This window comes from Gossypium arboreum, chromosome 6, assembly GCF_025698485.1.
Source record: "Gossypium arboreum isolate Shixiya-1 chromosome 6, ASM2569848v2, whole genome shotgun sequence".
In the NCBI taxonomy this organism is placed as follows: Eukaryota; Viridiplantae; Streptophyta; class Magnoliopsida; order Malvales; family Malvaceae; genus Gossypium; species Gossypium arboreum.
The window spans coordinates 101707753-101725700 of NC_069075.1; the positions used below are offsets into that span (position 1 = coordinate 101707753).

General features: G+C 30.8%; 2 protein-coding genes across 4 annotated transcripts; one reads left to right on the top strand and one right to left on the bottom strand.

Annotated features, from left to right (window-relative positions):
- Nucleotides 1-6491: 6491 nt before the first annotated feature.
- On the top strand, nucleotides 6492-13098 carry LOC108486306 (PX domain-containing protein EREL1-like). 3 transcript variants are annotated; one of them, XM_017790290.2, is made up of 11 exons: nucleotides 6492-6610; nucleotides 6700-6836; nucleotides 7804-7914; nucleotides 8226-8324; nucleotides 8511-8597; nucleotides 9326-9434; nucleotides 9744-10549; nucleotides 11009-11173; nucleotides 11681-11923; nucleotides 12071-12286; nucleotides 12655-13098. In XM_017790290.2, exons 2-11 carry the CDS (start codon nucleotides 6744-6746, stop codon nucleotides 12850-12852), a joined length of 2127 nt encoding a protein of 708 aa, XP_017645779.1. In that variant the 5' UTR covers nucleotides 6492-6610; nucleotides 6700-6743; the 3' UTR covers nucleotides 12853-13098. The 3 variants fall into 3 exon arrangements, with proteins under 3 accessions (XP_017645779.1, XP_017645778.1, XP_017645780.1); XM_017790289.2 differs by having other exon boundaries at nucleotides 6500-6836; XM_017790291.2 differs by lacking the exons at nucleotides 6492-6610; nucleotides 6700-6836; nucleotides 7804-7914; nucleotides 8226-8324 and having other exon boundaries at nucleotides 9309-9434.
- Nucleotides 13099-13746: 648 nt separating this feature from the next.
- Nucleotides 13747-17735, bottom strand: LOC108486307 (adenine phosphoribosyltransferase 5-like). Its single transcript, XM_017790292.2, has 6 exons — nucleotides 17362-17735; nucleotides 17153-17263; nucleotides 16616-16708; nucleotides 14587-14736; nucleotides 14179-14237; nucleotides 13747-13959 (listed from the first exon to the last, which is right to left on the bottom strand). Exons 1-6 carry the CDS (start codon nucleotides 17459-17461, stop codon nucleotides 13891-13893), a joined length of 582 nt encoding a protein of 193 aa, XP_017645781.1. The 5' UTR covers nucleotides 17462-17735; the 3' UTR covers nucleotides 13747-13890.
- Nucleotides 17736-17948: the final 213 nt, after the last annotated feature.

The window sequence follows — 17948 nt, forward strand, 5'->3', positions numbered from 1 at the left end:
ATGCCTAATTTCATGCCTTTTTTATTTTATTTCATAATAATTCATCATTTACTAAATTGCCCTTTATAATTAAACATATAATTCATGTTAATTAAGGCCATTAATGTCCACTCAAGCTTGAAATGTTCTATTCACAACATAAGGACCTCTCCTTTTATAAGACATAACAAATAAGAACACTTAACATATAGCATGCAACTTTTACATTTTACGCGATTAGGTCCTTTTTAACAAATCGACACACAAACGATAAAATTTTCATACGAAACTTTCACAGATATCAATTCACATATCATAAGCACGAAAAATAATATTAAAATATTTTTCTAACTCAAATTTGTGGTCCCAAAACCACTATTCCGACTAGGGTCTAAACTTGGTTGTTACAACTCTCCCCTTTAGGGATTTTCGTCCCAAAAAATCTTACCGTTGAACAGATTCGGGTATTGTTGTCTCATAGCATCTTCAGGCTCCCACGTAGCCTCTTCAACACTGTGTATCTTATTATTCATTTCCGTCGCCAAAACAGGGTTATGGAGCATTACTGGAGTTTATAGTTCAATTACAGTTAATTCATGTAATTTATTATTCATTTTTGAAAATCAAATCACAATCAATCATAATGTACCTTATATGAGTCCTCGAGGCCCAAAATACATATTAGAACCGAGTTGGTACTAAACTAAAAACATAAAAGAAATTCACAAAATTTAAAAATTTTTCTTAGGTGTAGGGGACACACGCCCGTGTGGCCAGGCTGTGTGAGCCGCCTATGTCCCAGGCCTTATGGGCATTCGATGTGAAGCATACGGCCTTGTTTTAGCCTGTGTCCTTACACGTATAACTCTCTGACTTAGGTCACACGGCCACCCAAGTTCGTGTGCTAGACCATGTGGACAATTTAATTTTTGAAAATTAGGTGCAAAGATTACACGGCCAAGACACACGCCCATATGCTGGGCCGTGTGTCTCACACGGCATAGACAAACGCCCGTGTTTCTACCCGTGTGCTGAATTTTGAGCATTTTGTTTATCAATTTTTAAGATGCAGGGGACACATGGCCAAACCACACGCCCGTCCGCATGGTCGTGTGTCACACACGATTGAGACAACGCCCTTGTGTCTGCCTATGTGGACAGAATAATGCCATTTTCCAAGCCTTATTTCTCACCCTTTTTACCTTGCACCTACATCAATACTTCAATATATTCACCAACCAATTCAAAACATATAAATCAATCTAATGATCAAGTTTTATGCATGACACATTTACTCATGCTTTCAAGTATCATCTTTACATTAAAATTATATACTTACCCAAACTTAGTTGCATCTAATAGATTAAACCAAACATATTCATATACTAAATATAATAAACCTCATGAATAAGTATGCATTAAATTTACTATCACTAGCCATTTCAATGGCTAGTTACAACCAAAACATTTACATACTCTCATTTATTATCATTAGCCTATACATGCCATTATACCAAGGAAAGATTCCTATTTATACCAGAATGAGCTGGAGGATAGTGTGATGATGCTCCGACCAATTTCCAACCCTAGCAAGCTTCCAAGCACTATAAAACAGAGGAAAATTAAACAGAGTAAGCATTCAATACTTAGTTTGTATAACAAGAATTTAACTTACCAATCATGCTCGTATAAATAAAAATATATATATCATGTATCCTAAAACATTTTAACTAAATGCCTAAGCACAAGTTCTCATCAAACAAGTTAGTATTATAATTCTCATGAATATCAAGAAAACAAAGATGAGCTCGTTATATAAAAAAATTTCCAAGTGTTTCAGGGTATCTGAGCGATAACTCATATTTAGCTCATATTTTCTTTCATCAAGAGTTTTATCTGTTGAATCATTGAAATATTGATGGATACCCAAGTAGTATACTCGAGGTATACAAATTAGTGACCCGTCAATTCATATATAGGGGTACCCTTTAGGGTATATAATCTGGAAGCACACTCTCGAGCCGTGTAATAGGATGCTCAAATGAGCCATGTAATAGGATGCTTATCTGGGCTAAACAGGAAACTCGTAAGAGTTTAGAATAGGAAGCTCATTGAGCTTAACAGGTAACTCCAAATAGTTATTAACAGGGAGCTTCGGATAGCATAACAGGAAGTTCAAGTGAGCCATGTCAGGAAGCTCATAAAAGCCTATATCAGGACACTCACGAAGAGTTGCATTTGTGTCCACAATAAATGTTGGATCACAGCCAATCGAATTGTGTAACATGACACTCACAAAGAGCTGTGGTAGTGCGCAACACATACATGATCATTACCAATCAAGATGCTCGCAGGAACTATATAACAGAACGCTCGAGAGGGTTTATAACAGGATTGCTTGTCCAAGCTATATTTTGTCCGCAACATATGCAGGACCACATTCAATATTGGAAATCATGTATCCATCTAATTTTATTATTCAAACGGAACTTAACATTTTCCGGACATTATTGGACATGTGATTATTTCATACATGTATAAAATTTATATAATTTACATAAATACATACCACACTCAATTTAATCATAAAAATAAACACAATTTAGTTACACGAACTTACCTCGACACTTGTTCGTTTATGAAAATCTATTAATCCGTCAACTTTTCTTTTCCTTGATCTAACTCTTTATTTGATCTTTTCGGATCTATACAAATGAATTTAACATCAATTTAATTCATTTCATACTCAATTGAACTCAATTCACTTCCTAGGCAAAATTATCATATTGCCCCTATACTTTTCATAAATGATAATTTTATCCCTAGGCTCGGAAAATAAAATTCATGCAATTTAATCCTTATTCCAAGCCTAACAGTTTTTTTACATATCTTAATAACAGCCCATGAATTTCAAAAAAATTAGAATTTTTCCATGGGTTTTACAATTTTTCAATTTAGTCCCTAAATCATAATTTCATCAAAATTCTCTTTGTAAAAGTTGTTTATCTATCAACAACCTTTCATTTTCTACCATAAATTTCAAATTTTCAACATATTCATCCATGGAAAAATTTTCATACTTTGATAACTTTGCAAATTAATCCCCAAAATAGATAGATTAAGCTATTCCGAACTCAGAAATATAAAAATTACTAAAAACGGGACAAAAATACTTACCCAATTAAACCATGAAAGTTTTCTTGAATATTTTTCTCTTTCCTAGGGCTTCCATGTATGTTGGGGAAGAAGATGGTAATAATAATATGTTATTTCTATTTAATTATTATATCATCCTTTATTTTCCTACTTTCCAATTTAATCCTTTTCTTTTTCTAATTTTCCATGGATGATTCATCATAAATATCTACTAACTTTTCTTAATGGTCTAATTACCATATAAGGATCTTAAGTTTTGAATTCCATAGCTATTTGATACTTATAGCTACTAGAACTCAACTTTTGCATTTTATGCAATTTGGTCCTTTCCACAATTAAACATGAAATCGGTAAAATTTTCTTAAAGAAATTTTTATATGTCATTTCTATCATAATGTAATTCATGCAATAATATTAAAATAAATTTTTTTTGACTCAAATTTGTGGTCCCAAAACCACTGTTCCAATTTCATTGAAAACTGGTTGTTACATTCCTACGACGATGTTGCTTACTTCTTTCTGAAGCTAGCAGTATATATGGTTTGTCGTTATATCTATGCTGCCATATCTCGATATACTTTTTATGGAATGTTGGCCAATCTCCCTCGAGTCTCCATCAATCTTGTGCAAGTCTTCGAGCTCTTGGGGAGGCGACAGAATACGTTGCATACACCCAAACTATTGCATCATTCGATCTGATTTGTACATCTCAACCATTGCAAAAACGACCAATGGCACTTTGACATGCCAAATGTTGCAATTGGTCAAAAATTTGATTGGGACACATTATTGAATCCTCGAATCCGCATATGACATCCATACAAACTGCAGTACAAATTTATAATTTTTAGCACATGCTTAATATTTAATTGTATGTGCTATAATACATATTATATAAGTTTGAAATTTATAAACTAACCTCATCTTCGGTTTCTTAATCTAAAGCTAATTGGATATCCTCGAGTTCAGTTGGTATACAGCTATGTCTCGCGGGGTTGTTCCACCTATTCAAACAATATGTTATTTAAAAAAAATACAACAATGAAAAATAAAAATGGTAATGATATTATCAAATGAATTTCACCATATGACGAGTGAAAATTCGTAAGGGAGTTCCACTCAGGGGCGTAAAAATGGTAGTCGATACCATGCCTCGATTGAAGTAACATGCAACTGCCAATTTTAACTTTACCCGATATCATCATCCAAATGAATAAGTTGAACGCTAGAGATATACTTGTCATCCAAACGAATAAGTTGATTTGCCACTTAAAAATTATAACGAATAAATTAAAATTGAAGAGAATAAAATTAAAAAAAATAATTGAAAATTGAAGATTGAAAATAGAAAATTAGAAATTGAGTATTGAGAATTGAGAATTTAGGAAGGAAGAATGAGTATGGAGTATTTCGTTGAAAAGAATGAAATTTGGAGGGATTTATATAGAAAATTTTATAGTTGTTGGAACCCTTGTAACTGTTGAAAGAATTACCGTTAAAATGAAAGCACGCCCTATAAAATATGTTTCTAGGAGAAAGAATAAAATCAGCCTAAATCGTCAGCATAGTTTCTCAATTTTTTTTAGGTTTTTTTGTTAAATAAGCCACCAGCTTTGTATACGAAAATTATAAATAAATTTAATTGAGCAAAACTTCAAATTCTGAGTTCGAGGTTGTCTCTACTCCACTATACCCGAACAACGTAAAGGCAATGGTTAATTTAAAACACCCATACAAGCAGGTAGGGTCCGTTTGTTTATATGTAAAAGGTTTTACGGAAAATGTTTTTTGCATTTTCCTGTGTTTGTTTCACAAAAAATGGTTTGGTCAATGGAAAATGACTTACAGGTTAAGGTAAAATAAACTATTTTTCCTGTAAAATAACTTATTCTTTTGAAAAGCGTAAGTCATTTTTCAGAAAAGAGCTCATCTATAGATAATTTTATTTTTATATAAAATTAACTTAAATCAAGCTTAATATTATTATATTGATAATAAATTTTATTTTTATTTTTAAAATATTTAAAATATTATATTTTTCAATATTATTAAACATACATATTTAATTATTTATATTTAGTCATATAATTATTAATATAATAAATATAATTTATTATTTTAATAAATTATTTAATATTTCAATTTTATTTTAATAATAAATTTTAAAATAATAATTTTAAATAATATTATTCACATATTATTGAAAATATTTAATATTAATATTTTAATAATAAATATTTATTACAATTATAAATATATTAATAATAAATATTTTGTAGTATAAAGGTTAAAATATTTCATAAGTCTATGTACACTTCAATTGATTTGTAATTTAGTCTTTGTACTTTTATTTTCAAGAATTTAGTCCCTTTACTTTTCAAATTTGAAAATCAAGTCCAATTGTTGACATCATTAATTTTTTTGTTAATTTTGTTGATGTCACATTTTAAAATAAAAAGTACCCACTTAGTAGTCATGTAATTAAAAATGACGTTGTAATGAATCTGAATTTAACATAATATTTTTAATATATGCAAATACAATGTAAAATATAAAATTATAGATACAAATAAATTCAATTAAACAATGAAAAATAAGAAAATCTCAAATGTATGTTTGTTTATTTGAAAACAACTTCTATGAAATATTTTTAAGAAATCTACCAAACAACAGAAAATATTTTACACAAATTCATCCAAACACAAGACGATATTTGCTTTTCTAGAAAAATAAATTATTTTTCAAAAGTCATTTTCAATGAAACAAACGGAGCCTAAGGCAATCATCCCGGAGCAAGCTCCATTTCCCAAGCCCACTTCTCCCCTCTTAAAATGCATGCGTCTTTTTGTCAAATTTGAAATTATCAATAATAATTAGCAGGTTTAAATTTATAATCAGTCTCTATATATTTTAAATTTTTGAAAATTAATTTATTTTATTCACAAAATTTTAAATACATGTCTAATTTGAAAATTAAAATCAAATTCAAGGTAGAGAAATTAAAGTTAAAATATGTACTTTTTGTAATTTTGTATATTTGAAATTTATTTTTTATTTTTATTTCAAGTAATTTAGTTTTTTCTATTTTGTGATTTAATAATGTAAATTTAATTATTAATATTATTAAAATTATTTTGTTAAATACATATTTATTATAATATTATTTCTTTTTGTTACTTGACTCTCAGGAGTATATTTTTATGTTAAAATATCATATTAAAGAATTTAACTAAAGAATTTTAATAAAATAAACAATTAAACATAAATTTTAAAATCTGAAAAGGTAGAGATTAAATTGTTAGAAATAAAACTTGAAACATAGTTTAATCTTGTACTAAATTCCTAAAAGTATTATATTTTAAATGTTTAAAGAGTACAGTGACTGGGGAATCATTAAATCTAATCAATAATAGTAAAAAGAGAAAAAGGCCAAATAATTGAAATTCCTACGGCTAAACACCTGCGTGACGCTTCGGTATAGTTGTCTACTTTTTCCCCTCGATCCGATCAATAAACCCTAAAAGCTGTTTGCAATCGATTTTAATGTTCAATTTCAATTCCCAGACAGAGATCGTCGTCGTTTCGTAGTGAATAAAAAGGAGAAATAGATGATGCAGAGACGGAGTCCACCGAAGCACAGGCATGATGGGACTTCGCCACTGCCTCTCGGGATGGATTGGAGTCCTCCCCCTCGTAAATGGGTCAGCTTCCTTACAAATTTACCATTTCATTTTAAATTAGTTTGGAATTCTAATCGGCACTTAGATTTTGCTGTTGAAGAGTTTTTAGTTCATGAAATTCTAGAATTTTGAACAATAATTTAATGTTTAGAGTGAGTTTTATGGTGGATCAAGACTAAAAGAAAAAAAAGACTGGATATTTTTCAATTATGAGATTGGACTTGATTGCTAGATTGTTTTAGTAACTTACGTAATCTTAATCTCAATTGAAAAAAAAGAAAAGAAAAGAGTGCATTCCCTCGTAAATTGGTTAGCTTTCCTACAATTTTACTCTCTTTTCGTTGATTTTATTTGAAGTTACCTTGGAATTCAAATTGGCACTCAGATTTTGCGATTGAAGAGTTTAGTTCACAGAAATTATAGAATTTTGATCAATAATTAATGCTTATAGTGAGTTTTACGGTGGATCAAGACCCAAAAAACAGACTATAGATTTTGCAATGATGAGATTGGACTTGATTGCTAGATTGTTTCAGTAACCGATGTAGCTATCTTAATCTCAATTGAAAAAGACTTTTACATAAAATACCTCTTAACCAGTTTTTAAATGCATTAATATAGTAAATTTAGAATTTTATATTTGCTTCGCTTGTCAGTATAAGTCCTCATAAGCTGGTTTTGAGCATTTACAAAGTTCCCATGGTTTTTAAGCATTTGCTGCTAAAATTTTAGTTGAAGTATTTTTCATAAGGACAGTGATAGGAGAATTCTATCAAGAATCTAGACATCTAAAAGTAAGGGCTGAGTTATACTTTAATCTTGACATAGATTGGCATTCTGAATACTATCTTTCTTTTAACTTAGAAAGAAATGGATTTTGATGTTCCTCATTCATGTTGCTATTTTATTAGAAGAACTTTTTTGGCTGTCCGGAAACTTATAATTGATTTTTGGTTTTAGCACTTATTCAATTTACATATACATGCAGAATGGGAGAGAAACTGTTTGGCCACACGATCCTCGAACTGGATGGAGTTACTGTGTTACAATACCTTCGTGGGTTGTCCTTCCAAAATCAAGAGATTCAGATCCTGTAGTGGTAATCACTAGTATATATGTCTATGGTAGATTGTATCACTTAGTGATATTTCGAGTTATCTTTAACAACACAAATTTTGTTCTCATCTTTAACTTTATAACACTTAGGCTATGATTGTAGATTAGGGTTCAGAAAAAACTTTCTACATCTAACTGGGTCCATGTGATGTAAATCTAATACTCTTTGGTCTTCCTTTCAATTTTTTAATAGACACATTGTGATTCTGTGATAATCATCAATCATGTAAATGTTTTAACATTTTAGTCACTATATATTTGCCATGGTTCTCAAATAACATTCTTAGGTGCCAGTTTTACAGGGTACATGTAGGGGTACAATCACCAGATGGTATTACAACTACACGTGGAGTTTTGAGAAGATTTAATGATTTTTTGAAGCTATTCAATGAAGTAAGTCCTGCCATTTTCTTTATGTTGAACCAAGAAGTCCATCATTTAGAGTGTATGTTACAAAATTGTCATTATGACATATCACTTGAGCATTACTGTGGAAACAAATGGCATGCACCCTGAGTAAAATATTCAAATTCAACTTATTTGGAGACCTCTTATATTGTTATTGACTTTCCTCTACAGCTCAAAAAGGCATATCCCAAGAAAAGTCTTCCCCCTTCTCCACCCAAGGGGCTGTTGCGTTTGAAAAGTAGGGCTTTGTTGGAAGAGGTTAGCAAGAAGTTTTTTCACTTTGCTTATTTTCCTTTTTCTTTTATAGCTTTAATAGAACTACTGTAGCTACATCCTTCTCTTCATCATCTGGAAAATGTGCCATGAGTATATTTTAGTTCTCATATTAAATCTTTAATGTTCACCGCTAGCTTTGTTTTCTCTTGTAGTTGCTAATAACAAGTTCATCCCTTGATAACTTCTCGGATCTTGTGCCACTAGACTTTGTATATTTTGGGCATTTACTCAGCACTATTTTGTCCTACAACTATTTTACCACAACTTTTGACAGTTCTTTGTGATAGGCTATTTTGGTCAAAGTGTACCAAAATTCTTCTATGTAACTTAGCATTGGATGAGTGAAAACTCAAACCCATAAAGGATTTTTTTTAATAACTTTCAAGTTTTCCATCTGTATGCTATCTATGGTTTCCTATTGACAAACAAACATGGTATTGACTAGAGATTTTACTTGACAATATCACAATCATCTGTTGGACAAAAAATTTTGAGTTTTGAAACTGGAAGGTCATTCTCAGTTATTTTTTAGACAACTAAATAAAGAAGCTATATGAAGTTGCTACAGTAGCAATGATTTTTTTATGCGAGTTGTAAATTTGTTTATTGAGGGAAAAAACAAAGAAATGAAAGGTTCCAGATTAAACCTATTGATGGTAGTTATGTTATCTGAGTGACTAATGTCCTCAAAAGGCTTTGTTTTGTTGCAGAGAAGGTGTTCATTGGAGGAGTGGATGACAAAGCTATTGTCTGACATTGACATGTCAAGAAGTGTCTCAGTGGCATCCTTTCTTGAATTAGAAGCTGCTGCGAGGTCTTGTATGTGCAATTCTACTTAATTAATAGGACCCTTCTTTTTCTCTGATAATTGGGGTAGGGGTGGAGTTGCTAGAGATTGAACTCTAGCTCTCATGCCACACAACACAATAATCTTGCCACTAGGCCAAGAGGTTGTTGGCTTTAACTAATATGACTTTAAGATGTAGTTATCTTATAAAGTTTACCTATAAAAATGGATGTTTAATAGAATCTAATGTGACAGGTTATCTAATTGGCTATATATATTATCCATTGTCAAGATTAGTTTTATCATTAACTTGGAGTTTTTACATTTCTTATTCTTTTCAGCATTCCAAGAATTAAACGAATGCTCATCAGAAGCTAATATTGCTGGAAATAGCACAATTTCTTCAAAAGTTCCTTCCAGTTCAAGTATATCTCATTTTGCTGGTGGTTCGTCAATCACATCAGATTATGGTAGCGATACTGCTTATGAGACATCTGAGCTTGGGACACCTAGGTTAGGGAGAGATGACAGTTCTGAAATTGGTTCAGGAGATCTGACACTGGATGAAGATTTAACAGGTTCAATAGAAAAAATTGTGAAGTATGGTATATCAAATATTGATGAGGGACTATTTATGGGACAGGCAATTTTGGAGCAGCTAGAAGATTTTCCTAGGCATAGAACATTGGCCATAAACATGAATAGTACTTCAGGGAATGATATTTATAATGGAAACGGGTCCAGAGCTTCATTTGTTGCTGGTAATGGATTGGAACTCTTTTCTGAGCTAGAGCCGGCTAAAGTGGCTGGTCATGCTCGGAAGTTATCAACTGAAAGTTTTGGAAGTGATGTAAGTTTTCTGAGAGGTGGTGATATGTCCATTTGTGGGATTCCAAATTCATCTGTTAATGGCTTTGTTGACCTTCCTGGAACTTCCGAAGTATTAAATACAATGGGAAGTCTTGGAAACTCAGATCCTCAGTCTTCTGGAGATACAAAAATTGTTCTTCCATTGGATCAGCGTCATAAGATGAATAGGGTTCTTTTAACCATGCAGCGGAAACTAGCCACTGCAAAAACTGACATGGAGGATCTTGTAGCCAGATTAAATCAAGAAATAGCAGTGAAAGGTTATCTTACCACAAAGGTGAGTGGAAGCAGTTTGACATTTTTTCTGAGATAAATTTTGAAAGTTGTCATAACTCATAAACTAAATAGTTTAGAATCAATATAATTGAGATATTTTTAGTATTCAGGAGCTCTTGGCAGTGATAGCTCATAATTGTGAAACTGACTACTTATATGTCACTGTATTGGTTTCCCTTTCTTTCAATAATATCCTTTGTTTGATCTACATTCAGATGAATTGTGTGCAAAATAGCAACTTCTGTATGGTTTGCATCTGGTGTTCCTATATCTCAGAATTGCATGTTCTATTTCTTTCTCTTTTGTGTCAAGTGCATTATATATCATTTCATTCTATTTTTTAATGGGTTTTATCTTTGGGTGCTTAAAGTATCCCACTAGAGGTGGAATGAGTTTTATTCTTAGTAAAAAGATTTGCAATTTTGAGGTTAAATTGAATTTAAAAATTGGAGCTGTTTAGGTTAAGGATTTGGAAGTGGAACTTGAAAGCACCAAACAAAAAAGTAAAGAAACCCTGCAGCAAGCTATCCTGATTGAGAGGGAAAGGTTTACGCAAATGCAGTGGGAGATGGAAGAACTTCGGCAGAAATCATTGGAAATGGAGTTGAAGTTGAATCCTAATCAGGTAATGTATTCAGCTAATCAACTCCTTTTTATTCTTAAAATTTATTTTTCTTTGTTACTGCCATATGGTGCAGTGTGCACGTGCATGATATGGATGATTTCCGCAGATTTTTCTCAATTAAAGGTAAAAGATGAACTTGGCCTGATAAATTATGCTTGGAGAGGCATTGTATATATGACTAATGATTGTATGTTCCTAGTTGTATGGTGTCTTCTTTAAAGAATCTGACACTCAGCCTCTTACACACCCCAGAAGAGAAAGCCAAAACTAATTTTTGGATAGAAACATTAAAGAACCAGATTGTCTAGGTTGTATTCAATGTTGAGTGAATTTTGTTTTTCTTTCTTTTGAAAATTTAACCACCATTGATTTCTCTTGGACAATCATTGAAAATGTTATCTGGTTGCTGTATAGCAACACACTGTTTTGCTGCAGTTTCTGCACTTGAGAATAAAATGTACTTATGATGTTTAACTATTCACTAATGAACAACAAAACTTGAGACAGGATGAGAAGCAAATAACAGAGACAACCAACCAATTGGCTGAAGAGGAGAAAGATGCAATGCTGCAAGAGTTAAATGCTACTAAGGAACAGCTGAACAGTATATCAAAGCGATATGAAGAGCTAGAGCTTAAATCAAAAGCAGATATTAAAGTTCTGGTTAAAGAGGTCAAGTCTCTCAGGAAATCCCAAAAGGAACTGAAGCAGGAGGTTGGTCAGTCACTATCAGAAAAAGCTGAAGCTGAGGTAACTCTCTGTGCATTCAACCAAAATAAAACAAAAGAAAACTCCTGCTGTTCATTTTGATTAAAGGATTCTAGAGATATTAGTCTAGTCGAATCAAATCATTGCTCCAAGTTTCTTGCTGTCAGATGTAACCTTTTGATTTTGCAGGTACAACTAGTACAGGAAAGACAAATAATTAAGCATGTAAGAAATGCTAGAGAAAAGCTGCTCAACAAGTGCCGGCTTCTTCACAACCATCTTCTTGAATGCAGTGTGAATTTGTCTACAGATGATGAAAATTTAATCAAAGATTCTTCCTTTGTTCAAGAAGCACTGGATTTGTTGACTACATCTGATAATAAAATCATTCTCCTACTTGAGGAGGTACCTTGCTTTTTGGTCATTCAAAGTTGTAAAACTCTTGTCCCTTGATCTCTTAATACTTCCAGTTATGTACGGTTAGGGTAAATAACTTCTATAAAGTTAGTTTTGTCCCCAATTAAATTATATATATAAATTCTGACCAGGATATATACACTTTCTTTCACAATCATAAGTAAAAAAAGCACAATTGAGCTCCCTGCTTATGTGCCTCTTCCCCTCATTTCGTTAATTGTTTAATGTTATTTTTCAGGGCCTTTATGTTAAATTTTTAATGTTAGTTTCCACTCTTTTATCGCTTGGCCTTTCCATAACTTCTGCTGTTTTCTTTCTTTCCTTTTTTTTTTTTTTTTTTTGGCACATTTAAATAGGCGCAACTATTAGCCAAGGAAGAAGGCAGTGCCACTGGCAATGATGATATCCAATTGAACAACCACTACAATAGTAGAACAGATGATGAGTTAAGGAAGATCATAGCAGGCATTTTCACCGAGAATGCTAACTTAAAAAAAGAGGTAAATTCTCATCTACGGCATAAACTGAAATGTGATAATCATATCAAAGAATAATGATAAGGAGTTAACCAAGTCTTGAGAAAATATGCAATGGGGTTTGAATATTGTAGTTATTTTTCTATCATTTAGATTATGATAAGGTAACCCCCACAATCTCCATTATAGTCCCACAGTAATTAATTACATTGCGAATTTTGGGGTTACATGTATACCGCTAATGCAGAGAAGATGCCCTTTTATAACACTGCTGTATTCTATATATTATCTTTTGAATAACAATGGAGAAAAATGAAAGCAAAAGCATCCAAGTTTGATGTGTTTCCTGTTTTCCTTGCGTCTGGGTTTTATCTTTTTCTTGCATATGATAACTTGTTAGAAAGATTATAGTTTCAATAGCCTCTTACAAGCACAACCAGCTAAACTTATGTTTACCTACAAAGATGATTTGAGTATTAGCTGCAACTATGCCTGCAATAGACCTATCAATTAGATAGATTGGGTTGGTTTCGGAATGATTTAACCCAGTATGGATAGGGTTAATTTGAGTTTTAAAATTTTCCAAGTTATTTGGATTTTTTAGGTTTAGTCATCTTGTACAAAAGTTGATTGTTAGCTTTTAATAGTCAAATCGAGTTATGTCTAATTTGAGCTTTAAAAATGGAGTCATTTCATTTTAGATTCAAGTTGTCCAAGTCATTATATTTGAATCATTTTATATTCAAATAATTTACACGTTCAAGTTGGGGAGCCTGGATTATTGGTTTCAATAATCAAATTAAGTTCAGCTTCGGTTTAATTGGATCCAATTTTCTAGTTTTGGTCAAAATTTACAGGTCATGGTCATGATTATAATCCATATATATAATTGATTTAAGGTTTTGAAGAGGGTGAAGACCGAAATACCATTATGCTGTTTTTTGGGGGAAAGATGAATCAATATATAGATGATTTCTTCATAATTTGTGCATGGAAGCTTTTTTTTTTTTTTTGGCCAAAATGGAAACATAGCTAGGCGGAAGATGCACAAATTTTCGTAAGAAAAATAATGAATCATACAAAATGAGCCCTTCTATGCAAATCAGCATATAAATATCAACAGCTATCAATTTCACGTGGCTCCACAAGAATATAAAGTGGCTTTCCATTAAGCCTACGTTGTCCCTGAAAAAAATAAAGATAGCATGCACTTAAATCATTTACAAAAAATTCCATTGAAACTGAATTAATCGATAGCTTTAGGGCAAACCATTAATTCGATTTGATTGATGTATCTATTTTTAATAATAAATACCTTACCCAACTCTTATTTGTATTTCACTTAATGTTCAGTATGTTTAAGACGATGGATTTTTATGAATGAGAGAGAAGGATATTTACTACCTTAACCTCCCGGAGTCCGATAACACAAGCACATTCCACCACCTCAGCACCAACACGTTCTATAATTAAACAATAAAAGAATTCTCATTATTTTCACATAATTTCATGAAGAGTTATCTGATTTTATCAATCAATCCAGATGCTTACAGTCCTCAAATTTAGAATTTAATTTGCATAATTTATGTAATAAGCACACATTTTCTAACTTATCATGCTAAAACAGGTTTCCATTTTAAGAAAGAAAAAATCACAACAACGTTTCAACTGAAATAATTAACTATTTAAACTAATTAAAATAGAGATAAATTAAAATGTAATAATTAAATCTTAATTTAAGTATAGTAGAGAGACCCAAATCATAATTTGATAATTAACTAAAACACGAACAAAAATAGCTAAAAGTTTTACCTAAGAGTGAAATAGCAGCAGAGAGAGTTCCACCAGTTGCAACCAAATCATCAATCACAATAGCACGTTCCCCTGCCTCAACAGCACCAACATGCATCTCCAAGCAGTCACTTCCATACTCCAGCTCATAAGCTTCTGCTATCACTTCACCTATACATGCATGCATGCATGCATACATACAAAAATTAAAAAAAAGTTAGAATATATTATAAATTTATGTACTTTTTAATATTTGAAATGTAATATTTTTATTTCAAGTGTAATTCCTTTATTTTTTTTCAAATGTCAAATTTAATTATTTAAAATCATTAAAGTTCTTTTATTAATTTCACTAGTACAATGTTTTGAATTAAAAGAGTCCCTTAATATCAAAAGAGAAAGTGTTGTAATGAACTTTAATTTAATAAAAGAATTTTAATAATGTTAACAATTAAACTTATATGATAAGGATTGGATCAAATTAATCTCTCTACTATTAAATAAATTAATTTAATCCTTATACCATTAAAAAGAATCAAACAGGACCAAAATTTAACAAGATAAACATTTACTATTAAAAATACGATTTATTATTCAACAAGATTATACTTTGAAAGCTTTTTATAATTCTATAGATGAAATATTTTATTTGGAGTTGAATGGTAAATGATAAAAATAGTATTTCCATTTTTTAATCTGAAAATAAATTTCTTGAAATAAAAATAAAGAAATTAATTCAGATATACTAAAAGGGAATGAAAAGGGGAGAAGATGATTAAGATTAGATCCACTAAAAATTTCCCTAAAAAACCAACCAACATAAGTCCAACAATGGATAAGAGTCCAATTTCAATTATTGGTAGGTGATTAAAGTGGAGATATTCTACTACTTCCTTTACCAATTTAATATTTTGCCATTTGTTTAACACTAGCCTTTTGCAAATTGTTTTCTGGGGTATTGACATTTTCATAATCTTTATATATGTATGGTATTACTAGATTTTTCTTTTAAAATTACTGAAATATGCTGATTTTATGAGGTCATGCCTACATGATTGACATCATAAAAAATACAGTGTTTTTTTTTTCTTTTAAATAATTAGTACAATTTTTTTCTGAAATCCACCCCACCTACTCTTGACCATTAAAGCAACCCCTTTCAATCATTTCAGCCACCACTATCTCCATTCCATTTTTATATGCATTCTTTGAATTTATATGATGGGTTTTCCCATTTAATTGTGGAAGGATTTAATTAAATCTTTTTTAAAGTTTAAGGGATTTAATGATAATTTAAAAAAATATATTTTTTGAGTATTTACTTGAATTATTTAAAAATAAAACTTTAATGAGTAATTTTAAAATTTGCTAAGAGCATAATAATAATTTTTAAAATGAGGGGAGTGAAAGCCCTTTGAATCCAAGGGCATGCAACCCCTTAGGCCCCAAAATAAAAAGTAATAATAAATCAATTTCTTTATAAACAATGAAATAATAAATTAACATATAATAAAATTATATTTTAATCCTTTAAAAATAAAATAAGTTTTTTATTGAATTCTTTCAAAACTAATAAAATCATAAATTAATTTATAAATAAAATTATATTTTAATTTCTTAAAATTTACAATTTAATATCCATTTTCCTTTATCAAAATTTGAATTCATATAAGTATTTACATATACACGTATGTATATATATATATGCACAATGGCATATTCAAAAATACGTTTTAGGGAGGTAGGGGTAAAGTTAAAAAAATTTTGAGGCCTAAAATTAAATGATATATTTTTATTATAGTAAAAATGTAATTTTGTTATTTTAATAGTTTATATCTTTATAATTTTTAGAGAATTAGATTAAAATTTTATTATTTTTAAGAGACTAAAGTACAATTTTACTATTAATAATTTAAAATTTTATATATTATAAAAGATTTAAATAAAAAATTTCCATTTTGAGGTTACGCACCCCTGCCAGCCCACCTAAACCGCCCCTGTTTGTATACATTATTTATACATTTATGTGTATATGTATATATACAAGTACCTGGCAACTTTTTGGGTTTTCGCAGAGGAACAAACTTCGCACCAATGGCTAAGGCAATCGTTGGACCAAACATGAATCCTCTTGCTTCAACTCCTACATAAACATGTTTTTATCTTTAAAAACAAAAGCCCAAAATATCATTTTAATCTCTCAAATTTAAAATTTGATTCACGTAACTTAACCTTTATAATATCGTCCACAAATAGTTAACTCTAATTGTAACCTTTATAAATGAAGAAGCTTATTTGTATTTTTTAAAACATCATTTCCAATAATAAAAGAAAATTATCCATGTCAAAAATAATAAATATTAATAATAACTAATTATAAAGAATGCTGCTTCTAAACATTAAGGAACATAAATAAATAAATAAATCGGCACAAATCAGCTTTGAAGACCTGCTTAATTTCTTTCCCTAAAAAGAATATATAAAACACCAAGTAAAATACATTTAAAAAGAAAAAGAAAAAAAAAACAGAGTAGTTAAGAAGAAGAAGAAGAAGAAGAAGAAGAAGAAGAGACAAGATAGCGAGTACCAGCAACGACAGAGATATCCATGTCTTTATATCGATCGACAAATATGTCCACCGTATTTTTAAACGCCTTGTGATCCAACAACAACGTTGTTATGTCTTGGAACATAATCCCTGTTTTTTCCCCGAGAAACAAACACCGTCTTCTTTAAAAACACAGTCCTTCAGTGAAAATAAAAAACAAAAAAACAAAAAAAAGAGGGGGAAAAGACCTTGTTTTGGGAAGTGAGGAACAACCCTTATGGCGTTTGATATAGCTTGAAGCCTTGGGTCTCCTTTAAGTCCATTCTCAGCCGCAAACATTTCCACCATTTTTGAACTTTTTTTGTTTCAACACTCTAGTTTTTAAAGCTCTGCCTTTGGTTTATAGCAGGAGGATAAAAGAAGGGGGGGGGGGGGGGTTGCTTTTCCTCCTTAAAATTGAACTAAAAAGATGAAATCTTGTGTTAGTTGCAATTGTTTAATGTTTATCCTTGAGATATATATACACACAGACATAGAGAGGATATGGTAAGTGCATTAAATACTATAATCTGTTGTCTATTTATGTTTTGGGCAGACCGAAGAAGAACCATTGCCCCAAAAGGCATTAATGTTTTTACCCATCACCTTTTCTCAATGGCACGTTTCTAACACGCTTTACACATAAATCTTCCTTTGCTGTTTTAAAGGGATAAAGTACCCTTCAGTATCTGAATTTGGTAATTTTTTTTATCTTAGTCCTTAAACTCTTTTCCCAATCCACATTAGTCCTAGCACTTGGTAGTTTTTCCCTTTTTAGTTTCCTAAACTTGTATTC